Genomic DNA, 13,987 nt, shown 5'->3' with positions numbered 1-13,987 from the left:
TGAAGCATTAATATTTAGAGGGGAAGGTGACGACTGGTATTATGGACCAGCAGTGTGCGCGAAGCGTGCAAAATTTTGCAATTTTACTTTATTTTGGCCCAAACACAGTGTTGACTCTTAATGGCGTATATAAATTTTAAGCACGGATTTTGAATTCTCACTGCACGGATTCCTAATCTCACTGCACACACGTGCCAAGAGGCACGTTAAAATAGCCCCTGGCGCAAATGGTGCAAGCGCTTTTTGGCACAGATATTTTGGACACCGTTTTTATATTACGCCCTAGAAAGGAGTAGAACTTGCCCGAGACTTGTTACGAATTCGTTCGAATATGCGAATGTTCCTGTTCTTAAATTGAGCTCCCAAATTCTTGCATGTGTAAATGGGAGGGGCAAAGATAGTTTGGTACGTAAAAAAGACCGAAAACTACTGACAATGCTAATTTTACATTGAAAAAAACCCTCCCTCCCTCATCAATTCATGAAAATCCTCTGGATGAGAACGAAAACATTAATTTTATACGGCCCAAGTGTTTACAAGCACTAAGGTATGTGTTAACATATCGAGGTAACGTAGGTTTCACGATACCCTGCGACATTTTTCGAAAGTAGGCCATGGAATTTAAACTTACGCTCCTTTTTATCAGTAGGTCTATAGATCGTTACTACAAGTACGAGCCATGTTCCAACCGGGGGGGGGGCACGCAACACAAATGACCACACGGGTATGCTCCCCCGGAAATACCCCCCTTTTTGGATTTCGCAGCTCCGAAAGACCCCCTATATTTGACCAAAATAGAGCTCCGAAAGACCCTTGATTTTGATCATTTCAGCTCCGAAAGGTTTTTTCAGGCGATTTTTAACCAGAAAGCCAAGAAGGACCCTTGCTTTGGACTGTTCGCAGCTCCAAAAGTCACCATTTTACTTGTTCGCAGCTCCAAACATGCCAAAAGACCCCCTTTTATCGGTACGCCGTCAGCTCCCAAAGACCCACCACCTCAACATTCCGGGGGAACATACCCACCAAAATTTTTCGATGTGCCCCCCCCGGGTTCCAACTGAATGCACGTTTCGTCAAGAACGAGCAACATTAAATATCAAAAATATTTCATTTGCGACACAGTGTTTTGACCATGTATACCTCAAACAACCTCATGTTGTTTACAAAATGAATGAATTCCAAGATTAAAAACATCATCATTTTTGTGCGTGTAGTTTGGTTGTTTGATTTTACAAAAGAAATTCACAATGCGAGCTAAAGCATAATTTGGTGAAAACTAGTGCGACCCGATTTTTTCCACCATGGTGGGATAATTCTGAATTGACACTTAATTTGGGTGTACTTTGTCTTGGGTCCAATCTCTATCATGGAAAGTTTGCTATATCTTTCTAAATATATGATTGTTTGTTCTAGATTTGGGTTTTAGCGTTTCATATTTGAAAGAACTAATGTTTAATTGCAACATTTCGAAACCACAAACCAAAACTGGGTGCTATGATGTACAAGATTGGGCTACGAGTATGCATTTTACCAAGTTAGCAATAGGTAATTGCTTCATTTTGCATATGCATGACTTTCTTTATTATATACTCAAAATCGGATTTTATTATACATGTTATAAGGAAGTTGTTTACGTGCATATAGGCTCCTTCACAGCCGGTTTCTGTCGTGTATGTTTGCGAGTGAACCACAAGCAGACTGAATTGCCAGGGACTACAGGACAAAATACCTGTTTCTGACTATAACTATTAGCAAGGTCAGCTATACTGATAATGGTTAATTGGAAATCTGAAAATAAACACTTATTTTGTAAACAGATGATACTCTGTGATTATTTATGGATGGAAACTTAGGAAATTGCTGTTAATGGAATAATTGATATATTAAACATACATTTTGTTTTGTTAACGATAAAAATCCATTCACAAATAAGGCTTTTAGGAACCATTTGACATTAAATATTTTGAACAATTGCTCTATGAAAAATGATATAAATGCACCCCTGCTGATCCAGGCTGTCAACAAGTGACCACTAATTCAACAACTATAATGAGCAATTATCTGACCAGACGGGAACCAAGCTGGGTATAAGGTGCCCAGGCACCTGCACTGTTAACTAGGGTTAGTTACCATCAGTAACTGATGTTGGGAGTGACAATAGTGGGGGGGGTTAAATACCAGTAATTGGGGTAGATAGTTGCTTTGGTTTTATACATTGTGGTAGAGCAACTGGGCAGTTAGTAGTAACAATTATAATCAACATATTCAGAAAATAAAGATTGAATTGAGACAGGGAACCCCTGGGATTGAGTAATCAGTCTCTTTGATTATAATTGTTAAAGGTCATCTGAGCCTGAGGTGGAATAAGTATATATTGTTGGATTGTCAGAATGTTCAAAGTCATGTCATAAAACGTAAACACAAAGTCGTCTGTATATAGATTGTTGGATTGATGCGAAACTCGGTGGATGTGATTTCCATTGATCCCTTTGTTTGTACAAGTATAAATTAAGTATAAATTAAATGTAGACCTATTTAACACACATTTTTCAATTTAGCTTATAGTATGTCATTGGTGGTATTCGTGGTAACAACATTTCCAACCCGGTTAGTTGTGCATGTGCTATACACACAAAAAATTACTAGCATTCCAAGTACTTGTAAATGTAAAATTATGAAACATGAATTTCATCCATGGTGTTGTCTTTTTAAAGACATTTCTTGTTTCTAAGTAGGCCTACTGCCGATGCGTTTGTCTCTAACCATCTCCTATTTCTGAAAAGTTAATCAAATATAAAGTTATTATTTTGGTATGTAAAGAAACCTTTATTCGTTAGCGTTAATAAACCGAAAGAAATATTTCAATCCGCTCACAACTTTTAAAGATATGCTCTTATAAACGTACACGTTTTTCACTCTGTCCACGGAAGAGGTTTGGCTACTTCAAGATTGAAAAGGAGTACACATACCATGCATGAATATCAAGCATTCCTCAATGATAACTTTATAAAATAACGAACTTTATTAAGGGAATGGGCTTTACCGGTGGGCCTATGGGCTATGGATTATTTTTTATAGTGTCATTAACTTGTCGGCAAAAATAGGCCTACTTGCAATTAAACTTATTTTTCTTGGTTATTTACGCCTTTTTGTTTTGTTATGTTTCTTACTTTCTTACTTTGTTGTTTCTTGCTTTCTATTTATTTACAACATGTCATTTTCTCTGTTTGGGACAAAAGGTGGCCTGAAAAGGGCTGTTTGGTATGTCCTTGGTTCTTCTGAAGTGAGTTTACTGTGCTACTTTGTCCCCTACCTGGTTGCCTCCTTGACAAATACATGTTTCAGTCCTGGTCCTCATTGCATCAATTGCATTGCGTACTCTCCTTGTGCACCATATACTTGCGAATGCAGCAGTAATATGGTTACGAAGATGTTGGAGGCTAGCTGGTGATCCTCGCTCAGAGTGAATGCGTTCCAAAGCCTAATGATATTATATATCCATGTCATTAACCGTGTGTTTCGTTTTAATCTTTGATGTAGCCAAACCTCATCCGTGGACAGATTGAAAAACGAGTACATTTCTTAAAGAGGGCATATCTTCAAAAATTGTGAGCCGATTGAAATAATTGTTTTAGTTTATTAAAGCTAATGGTTTAAGGTTTCTTTACATACCAAAATACATTTGATCAACCTTTCAGAAATAGGAGAAAGAGAGGGTGCAACGAGGGTTCTGTTTTTATTGGGACACCCTATAATTTATGTAAGTTGGAATACTAGGAGTCCAGTGAGTTCAACTTTAAGTTTGGAAACGTTTGTTTTCGGTAGATTGTATTTGTTTTGACATTTCCGTGGCTGAAAATAAAACGTGCCTGATGTTGTATATCAGTATTTCGACATCATCATCATCAGTCGGCTGCGGAGCAGGCGACTACAAGCTTTCTCCAACTATTGCGATCTTGGGCAAGCGAAACAATGTTGTTTGGCTGCAGCATCCCTTCAGTATCTCCCAGGAGGTGCTGGACATACTGTAAGTATAGTGTGCGCGGCCGTCCCGGTTCCTCTTCCCATGTGGTGGAATTTAAAAGGCATAAGTTCTTTCACAGGCTCGTCGTCTTCAAGACGCAGTATATGGCCGAGAAATTTGAGTTGATGAATCCCATGAATCTTGACTCTGGCAACCAGTGGAGTGGTGTTGGTCAGATTGTACTGAGATGGTTTCATTTGGAATCCGATCCACACGCTTGATGTTTAACATGAGTATGACTCATTTCGACATACGGTATAGTCCTAAATAATTACAATGATATCGGTTCATCTTAGTGCCCATGCGCATTATTCATGGTTCGATTTAATTCTGGTTGATTATTCAATATTATTATTTTAAAATACAAAGTACTTTTAAATCATAATTAAATCATAATAAATCTTATCAGAATTATTCAAGGGCCTAAAACAGGCTTGTTAGTATGACAATCAGTCAATACATACATACATACATATACGAATTTTTTATTCAATAATGAACAAATACATTTGGGCTACCAAAGCGGCATTATAAATCATTACATGAATACATTACAAACAACATGAAATTGAACAGGAAGAATTAATTGATTTTGGTGAGCCTGTATCGCAGTCTCCAAATGATGTTGGTTCCAATCATGGAACTGACAGAAGCATACTTGGCAACAGCCTTGGCAACACGTTTGGGGAAGCCAAGTTTCTTCAACCCACTTCGGAAACGGTGATGAATATGGCCGAGTGACCCAATCACGAAGACAAGGATTTTGCAATCAAATCCGCACAATGTGAGCAAGTTACAAAGAGGAGTATACTTTTGGAACTTTGTGTTGTAACTTTCTTCAATGAAAGCATCGAAAGGACAAGTTACTTCCAAGATGAAACACTTCATGTTTTCGTGATCAATGAGAAATAGGTCTGGTTTTCTTGCTTGAATGTCCTGAAAGATGTTTGCGAATTCAATTTCATCATCGTCATTCGTGATCAGGGCACCCGAGATGATCTTTTCACGGTAGATATCACACCTGTTGTATTTTTTAATTTCCTTTTCAATGATATTCATGATCCGGTTATGTCTTGAAATGTAATTGTAACGAAATTGCATGCAGCCGTTTGCTACATGTGAAATTGTATCATATGGATTTCTGCAAAGGGCACGACTTGCTAACCTGAGGAAACATTACATGGAGCAATGAATTTGATTCAGCGATTTGGAGTCTAGCTTTGGTGATAAACTTAATCAGGTCGACACTTAAATCACCATTCTTTAAATGCTCCATCGAACATGCATAATCTGCTTTCTCGAGGTCCGCAAGTCTTCCCTGTGATTCAAGATTTTTCCAGTTGCTTAGTTCAGTTTCAGTCAGTTTCTTTATGATAAAATGATAAATTACTTTGTGACAAACCATAACAGTTTCACCTGCCTTTATGGCATACGCAAAGTTTTCGTTGTTTGATTTAACCAACTCGATGGCTAATTTTGAGCAGATCTCGTTTAACTCAATTCCAGGCTGACTTGCTCAAGCAAGTCTGAATATTTTTATGATGATACCATTTTCATCAGCTTCATACCCAGCAAAATTTTTACCTTCATCATTAGTTTCTTTAACTTTTCTTTTTTGCATGTGCAGTTTGAGGGACTTTTCAGCAGTCTTCCGGACCACATCATCATCTGAATTCAACATCTGTACATATGACGCCACCTTTTTAGCGAAATAAATACTAGATGGTTTTCGGATTCCAAGGCCTCCAGATGATTTTGGGACAAAAACATACTTGCGGTTAGAATTAGTATGTTGGCCTAACCATGATCTGGCATACTTGATTATTAAATCCTCCATTGCCGTCAAAGTTTTAAATGGTATAGGCAGAATGCTGAAAAATCCTTCAACTGTTGGAATGCATAATGTATTGATTGCTTCAAGTTTAAAGCAGATTGCAAGCGGAGCAATGTCGAGTTTTTGCAATAAAGTTTTTAATTTTTGGAATAATTCTGACACTTGATGAGTCCAATCACCCGTCATATTGATTGAATAACCAAGGTACTCATAGGACTTATCACGTTGATATTTTTCCACTGGGTTACCTTGCAAATTGATGATGGTTTGATCAGCTTGACCACGCTTATACCAATTGTTGCCTGATCTACGTTTTTTTGAAGAATTGGAGCGAACGTATAGACAATCATTGATAACCGGTAGGAGTTATGATTCTTATTGTCACCCTAACCCTAAGAAATGGTGGACTGTTTTGGCCATTTTGACCTCATTTTTCTACGATAACGGAAATTTGAAAGGAACTGATAATGGTAGACCATGGTAGTAGACCATGGAATATCGACACATTGAAATATGCGAAACGGGTGTTATTGAAATTCCCAATCCATACAAGCCTATTGACCGACGAAGTTAGTGAGCTCGAGGTCACATCTGAACAATACAAACAATTGCTTCTACGGGACATCCCACACATGATCAGTTTTGTTAAACAGAACGTTAGTCCGGCTTTCAATACACATCAACGGGGGAATCCCTCACTTGTAGTAAACAAAAACTTAATCAACTGTGGAAAAACGATAAAGCCAAGGCGATTGGTATTATCAAGAATGACAGCATCATAGGACCGCCACAACAGTGCACGATAAACCTCGGAACAATTGAAAACCATTTCAAACACAAAGCTAAGAACAGAACTCAGGTTGAACAAGTATTCGATAATGAGCCATGGCCACGTACTCTTTTACCGCATCCCCCTATTAATTTCCCGTCAACGGATCCGTTTACTGAAACAGAGGTGCTAAAAAGTCTACCATCACGCAAAGCTTCAGGGGAAGATGGTCTGCGTTATGAAGATCTGCGTAGAAACTTGGATAACAACTTACGTCCTTTGTTATACATATTCAATACATGCTTTCTTAACCAGAAAATTCCTGAAGATTGGAAGAAGTCAAAAATCATTTTGATTCCCAAAAAAGGACGTGATCTGGACCAAATTGATAACTGGCGACCCATTTCACTGACTTGTGTTATGTATAAAGTTTACATGATGTTACTGAAGGAACGCTTAGTTCCATGGTTGGTTGAAGAAGGGAGAATGTGTCCAAATCAAAAAGGCGCAATGCCAAGACCAGGGTTATTAGAACATGCTTTTTGTCAAAAACAAACTCTAGAAGACTTTCGTCATGAAAGCAGTAAAATGTTCATGTTATACATAGATTTTGCTGATGCATTTGGTAGTATTGAGCACCCGGTTATGCAACGTGCTCTTACCGACACCGGTATGCCAGAGTCAATACATACATACATACATACATACTTACATACATACATACATACATACATACAATAGGCCTTTATATAGCGCCATTTCAAATGATCACAGCGCTCAAAACAACATAGCAAGATAAATATACAACAAAAACATGATAGAATATAAGAAAAAAGTTCACAAGAACCAATAACAAGCAATTATGTTTCTGAGAATAGAAATGTTTTCAGCCCTTTTTTGAACACTGGCAAAGAGTTGGAGGAGCGGACTGAAACAGGTAACTGGTTCCACAACTTGGGAGCTATGAAAGCAAAAGCCTTATCAGCGGCTGACTTAAATGAACGGTAGTGGAGTTTGGGCACATGCAGGCGAGTGGCATCAGTGGCAGATCGAAGTCCTTGCCTTCCAGGGATGTATAATGTCAAGGAGGATGCCAAATAATCTGGCCCCAAGCCAGCAAGGCACTTGTAAACATACAACATGGCTTTGTAGTAGATTCTCTCCCTCACAGGCAGCCAGTGCAATTTGCGGAGCAATGGTGAAGCATGGTCTTTCTTGGCTGCAAGAAAAATAATCTTGGCTACCCAATTCTCTAGTCTTTGAAGACGAGCAATTTCAGTGACATTCGAACCCAAAAGTAAGATGTTACCATAATCCAATCTGGTAGTACATGGTGTTACGTAGAATTATCATAAGTCAGTGCAAAATTTGCTACACTAGTGGAACCCAGGTTATTTTGCTTCCTTATACCCCAGGTAACAAAACCTGAGTTGGTTCCATTTTTTTCGAGTGTGTCTTCGGCGGCCATTTTGAAATTCAAAATGGCCACTATATTTAGCCTTTTTAAAGCCGTATTTGTCCATAAAACGCACAAAGTCATATTTTTCTTAATGATTATTTATTGTCAAAATCCACTAAAAACACAATTAGGATCATTGTCTAGAATCCAAGATGGCTGCCAAATCCAAAATGGCCGCCAATTTGTCTAAAATGGTCTGCCAGCTATAAGGACATTGATTTCTTTCCCTTTTCCTGATTATTTTCACTGCTTATGTTTCTGAGAATCCACTGAGAACTAAAAACTTAATTTGGTCCATTTTCTCCAATTCAAGATGGCCTCTAAATCCAAAATGGCCGCCTTTTATTGTAATATGGCATACCGCTTTGAACAATTACTATCATTGAGAGTAAAATACATCTATCTTATTTCTGTCAGATATGAATAAGAAAATGATTCTAAACATCTGTAGTGCAACAACATTGTTTAAGGAGATTATAGGGGCATTTAACCTTTCAAAATGGCCGCCAAAGTGTCTTGAAATTGGCTAAGAATAATTTTTCAGCATTTATGTTTTTAAAAGTTGAAATTTCAATATTGTAATTCAACTTCAAACATTTATGATAGAGCTGACCTTGAGAAATTTAAATGCCTAGTTGTCATCATAGGTTCCTCAGTTTGGTGCACAGCTGCAGCTGCAGGCCTATCATATTGGTACACTCTTTTATCAAATATTATCAAATATGGCACGGCAACCTTCATAGTCACTGTAACAAATCTGCATGTGAAAAGCAACATGAATGAATGATGTTCCGCCATCGACAGGAATGTGTTGATGCCACGCACCAGAAGTTGGAGGATTTTATCAATCCCTGGTTGGCTCTTGAAGCGTTTCCATCTCAGTTTTTCAGCTGTGTTGGCCTGTAGGTCATTTTTTGTGCCCATGAGTCTGCACAAAAACCTCTCACAACCTGAAACAACACTTTGAGAAGGCATTTCTGCATCACCAAGTTGACTCAGTGCTGTGAGTTCTTCAGGTGTTGCTTCAGCAAAGGCCTTGAAGGCGGTCTTCTTGCCTATACCTCTGATATGTCCACATGTGTCGCATCCTGTTAAACAATGAAATCCCGGAAGCGCTGCTGTTTTTGATGTCCCAAGACATTTCAGCAAGGTTTTCCTCCTGTTGTAACCTGTTCCCATAAGCATGGTTGTCTGAAGAACCGTGAGTCTTCGAAGAGCAAGGACCATAACGTCTGTATCTTGGGTTATGATATGGACATTCTTTCCAGCTTGAGAGATCGCTGCTAGCTGCATGTAGCATGATTAGAGTGTACTAACACCTGTCGATGGCTGAACATATAAATTCATTTTGCTTTTCACATGCAGACGTGTTACAGTGACTATGAAGGTTGCCGTGTCATTTTGATAATTATGGAAGAGAAAACTCATTCAAAGATAATCAGACGAACATCATTCAGACAACTATGCTATGGGAACAGGTGACAAGAGAAGGAAACTCTTGCTGAAACCAATACATATCCGTCTTTCGGGATTTCATTGTTTAACACGATGTGACACATGTGGACATATCAGAGGTATAGGTAAGAAGACTGCTTTCATGGCCTTCACTGAAGCAACACCTGAAGAACTCACAGCACTGAGTCAACTTGGTGATGCAGAAATGCCTTCTCAAAGTGTTGTTTCAGGCTGTGAGAGGTTTTTGTGCAGACTCATGGGCACAAAAAATGACCTACAGGCCAACACAGCTGAAAAACTGAGATGGAAACGCTTCAAGAGCCAACCAGGGGATTGATAAAATCCCTCCAACTTCTGGTGCGTGGCATCAACACATTCCTGTCGATGGCGGAACATCATTCATGTTGCTTTTCACATGCAGATTTGTTACAGTGACTATGAAGGTTGCCGTGCCATATTTGATAATTATGGAAGAGAAACCTCAATCAAAGATATAATCAGACGTCGCAAGTTAGGAGTCCAATCATCAGCGAGAGCCTACATTGTTGCTGACACAACCCCCACCCATGACTCAAAGCTATTTTTGGCTATAACAATAAAACTAAGGACTCCCTCACAATCTACCTGGCAAACAAATTTTGCAGCCATCGACAGGTGTTAGTACACAAGAGGAAGCAGACACTCTAATCATGCTATACATGCAACAGAGATATCTGAAGCTGGAAAGAATGTCCATATCATGACCCAAGATACAGATGTTATGGTTCTTGCTCTTCAAAGACTCACGGTTCTTGGTCTTCAGACAACCATGCTTATGGGAACAGGTGACAACAGAAGGAAAATCTTGCTGAAACCAATACATATCCGTCTTGGGACAACAAAAGCAGCAGCGCTTCCGGGATTTCATTGTTTAACAGGATGCGACACATGTGGACATATCAGAGGTATAGGCAAGAAGACTGCTTTCAAGGCCTTCACCGATGAAGCAACACCTGAAGAACTCACAGTACTGAGTCAACTTGGTGATGCAGAAATGCCTTCTCAAAGTGTTGTTTCAGGCTGTGAGAGGTTTTTGTGCAGGCTCATGGGCACAAAAAATGACCTACAGGCCAACACAGCTGAGAAACTGAGATGGAAACGCTTCACGAGCCAACCAGGGGATTGATAAAATCCCTCCAACTTCTGTGTGTGGCATCAACACATTCTGCGGGCGCATATGCAGAAGGTTTGGCGGCAAGACCTTGTGGTACATCCAAATATTCCAGACCCATTCAAGCTAGGATGGTCGAGTGATGCAGATAACATTCCAGTACCTATCCTGTCAGACATTGCTCCCGAGTCTGGTGTCGAACTTGTTAGGTGCAGATGTGGAATAAGCAAATGCTCCAGAAGATGTTCCTGCAGACGACACAATCTGACTTGTACAGAAGCATGTGATTGTAGAGCAGATGAAGAGTACCAATACAGCTCTGTGCACCAAACTGAGGAACTTAAAAATACTGATAACATAGATGATGAGTATTGATGACAACTAGGCATTTAGATGCCTCAAGGTCAGCTCTATCATAAATGTCTAAAGTTGAATTACAATATATTTCAACTTTTAAAAACATGATTTTCTGTATTTCATTGCATAAATGCTGAAAATTAATCATAGCCAATTTCAAACACTTTGGCGGCCATTTTGAAAGGTGAAATGCACCTATATTCTCCTTAAACAAGGTTGTTGCACTACTTTAAGATGTTTAGAGTCATTTTAATATCTATATCTGACAGAAATGAGATACATGTATTTTACTCTCGTTGATAGTAATTGCCAAAAGCGGTATGCCATATTTTAATAAAAGGCGGCCATTTTGGATTTAGAGGCCATCTTGGATTGGAGAAAATGGACCAAATTAAGTTTTTAGTTCTCTGAACATAAGTAGCAAAAATAATCAGGAAAAAGGAAAGAAATCAATGTCCTTATAGTTGGCAGACCATTTTAGACAAATTGGCGGCCATTTTGGATTTGGCGGCTATCTTGGATTCTAGAAAATGATCTTAATTATGTTCTTAGTGGATTTTGACAATCAAAAGTATAAATAATCATTAAGAAAAATATGACTTTGTGCGCTTTCGGGACAAATACGGCTTAAAAAAGGCTAAAAATAGTGGCCATTTTGAATGTCAAAATGGCCGCCGAAGACACATTCGAAAAAAATGGAACCAACTCAGGTTTGATTTGTAGGGATATTCAGAAGCTAAAAAGCATTGGTTCCACTAGTGTAGCAAATTTTGTTACGTAACACCATGTACTATGGACAGAATGAGTGAGCGAACCACATTGTTACACGTATCAAAGTCTAGATAATGACGAATGCGAGAGATGTTACGGAGATGGTAGGTAACGCTGCGTGAGAGAGAAGTAACTTGGGGAGACATGGACATTTGGCTATCAAAAACGACACCAAGGTTACGCACAGTCTCAGTTGGCTCAATCACAGTATTACCGATGTGAAGTTTGACAGCAGGCATGCGGCGTTTGTTGAAAGGTGACAAAGCAACAAAAAATTCAGTTTTGTCATTGTTCAGCTTTAACCAATTACGCGTCATCCAACTTTGAATATCACTATTAATGCACTTTGTAAGTTTGGAGAGAGCAGAATCAATAGACAAGTTACTGGATGGGTCAAAACTGATGTAAAGTTGAACATCATCCGCATAGAGATGGTAAGATAAGCCATGTTTCTGAATAATTCTTCCAATCGGAATGGTGTAAACAGTGAAAGATAGAGGACCCGCTATGGCAAACCGTAGTCCAAGGTACAATTGGCAGATTGGGCACCATTGATGGAAATGCTGGTGGTACGGCCACCGAAATATGATTTGAGCCACATAAGAGCGCTGCCTTTTCTGCCAAGTTCGTATTCCATCCTGTCAAAGAGGATGCTATGTGTAACAGTATCAAACGCAGCGCTTAAATCAAGCATCACAAGAAAGACACCTTCACGATGATAAATTGAGGTCATGATGTCATTTTTAACCTTCAAAAGTGCCGTTTCGGTGCTGTGTGCGGTGCGGTAGGCAGACTGTAAAGGTTCACCTAGATTACACTCACGCATGTGGTTGCTGATGGTATTTACAGCGTGCTTCTCGATGACTTTGGATAAGAATTTAATGTTCGACACAGGACGGTAATTTTTGAGGCTGTTAGGATCCAGGGAGGGTTTTTTGATGATTGGACTGATGATGGCATGTTTCAGTGCAGCTGGAAAAACACCTGTTGACAGAGACATGTTAGCAATTTTGGTTATAATTGGTACAAATGTGGTAAGATTACTCTTTATAAACCATGTGGGAATGCAATCAAGCAAGCAGTTTTTTGCTGAAAACCCTTGAATGAGTTTGGACATATCATTCTCACTTAACAATGGAAACTCAGATAGTTCATACACAATATTACTTTGGTTACATGAATCAATTACACTGTTACTATTTACACTGCTTCTTTCTACTTCGAGTCCTTTCTGGATCTGATCAACTTTGTCCTTAAAGTAAAAAGCAAAATCATCACATAAACATTGCAATGAGTCATGAGTAGGTAAGGTCTTGTTGTTATTATTGAGAAGACCATTTATGGTTCTGAAAGCAGATTTGCTATCAGCGTTCTTTAATTTGTCCCTAAAATAAGCCTTCTTTGCACTTTCAATCATGGTATTAACAAGCTTATGTTGATCAAGATAGAGTTGATGGTGCACCTCTAATCGTCCAGTTCTTCGCCATTTCTTTTCCAATTTGCGTCGAACTCTTCTAGCTTCATGAATTTCTTTGCTATACCATGGCTGACGAACCCTACGGTTACAAGTTCTTTCTGTAGCAGGGGCATGTTTGTCCAGGGTTAGGGTTACTGCTTTCTCAAACATTTCGACAGCAGCGTTAGCATCATCAGCGTTAGCATCATCAGGGGTGTTATTCGAAGAGATGAGCGCTGAGCGAAAGTCACTTTCAAAATACACTGAATCTATGTCTTTCACTTTACGGGAGGAAATAATTTCCTTTTGATCGCTAGGTTTCTCAACATTGAGCTTGCAGTGGATGAGGTTATGATCTGATAACCTTGTTCCAACAGTACATTGAAGAACCAGATTTTCATCGGTACGGGACATGACATGATCTAATGTGTTACCACTTATATGTGTAGGCCCCATCATGTTGGTGAAAACCAATTCCTTCTAAAGATGATAAATAGTGAGCAACATCAGCTCTCTCTGGCTTGTTTACGTGAACATTAAAGTCACCTAAGAAAATGATCTTTCCGCTCAACGTATTCACAAACATTAAGAAATCGTCAAACTCGGAGAGGAACTTTGATGTTGTGAATTTGTTTTCAGGCCTGTAAACAATGACATACTTGATCTTACTTTCTCAATAACTATAAGTCGTCATTTCTATATTTTTTTCATT

The 13,987-nt window shown here is 38.9% G+C and overlaps 1 protein-coding gene across 1 annotated transcript; it reads right to left on the bottom strand.

The window, feature by feature from the left end:
• Positions 1-12,324: 12,324 nt before the first annotated feature.
• LOC140166808 (uncharacterized) lies at positions 12,325-13,734 on the bottom strand. Its single transcript, XM_072190298.1, has one exon. It carries the CDS (start codon positions 13,732-13,734, stop codon positions 12,325-12,327), a length of 1,410 nt encoding a protein of 469 aa, XP_072046399.1.
• Between the last annotated feature and the right edge of the window lie 253 nt (positions 13,735-13,987).

Source organism: Amphiura filiformis, chromosome 12 (assembly GCF_039555335.1).
Source record: "Amphiura filiformis chromosome 12, Afil_fr2py, whole genome shotgun sequence".
NCBI lineage: Eukaryota > Metazoa > Echinodermata > Ophiuroidea > Amphilepidida > Amphiuridae > Amphiura > Amphiura filiformis.
This window is presented reverse-complemented; position numbering and strand designations above follow the sequence as displayed.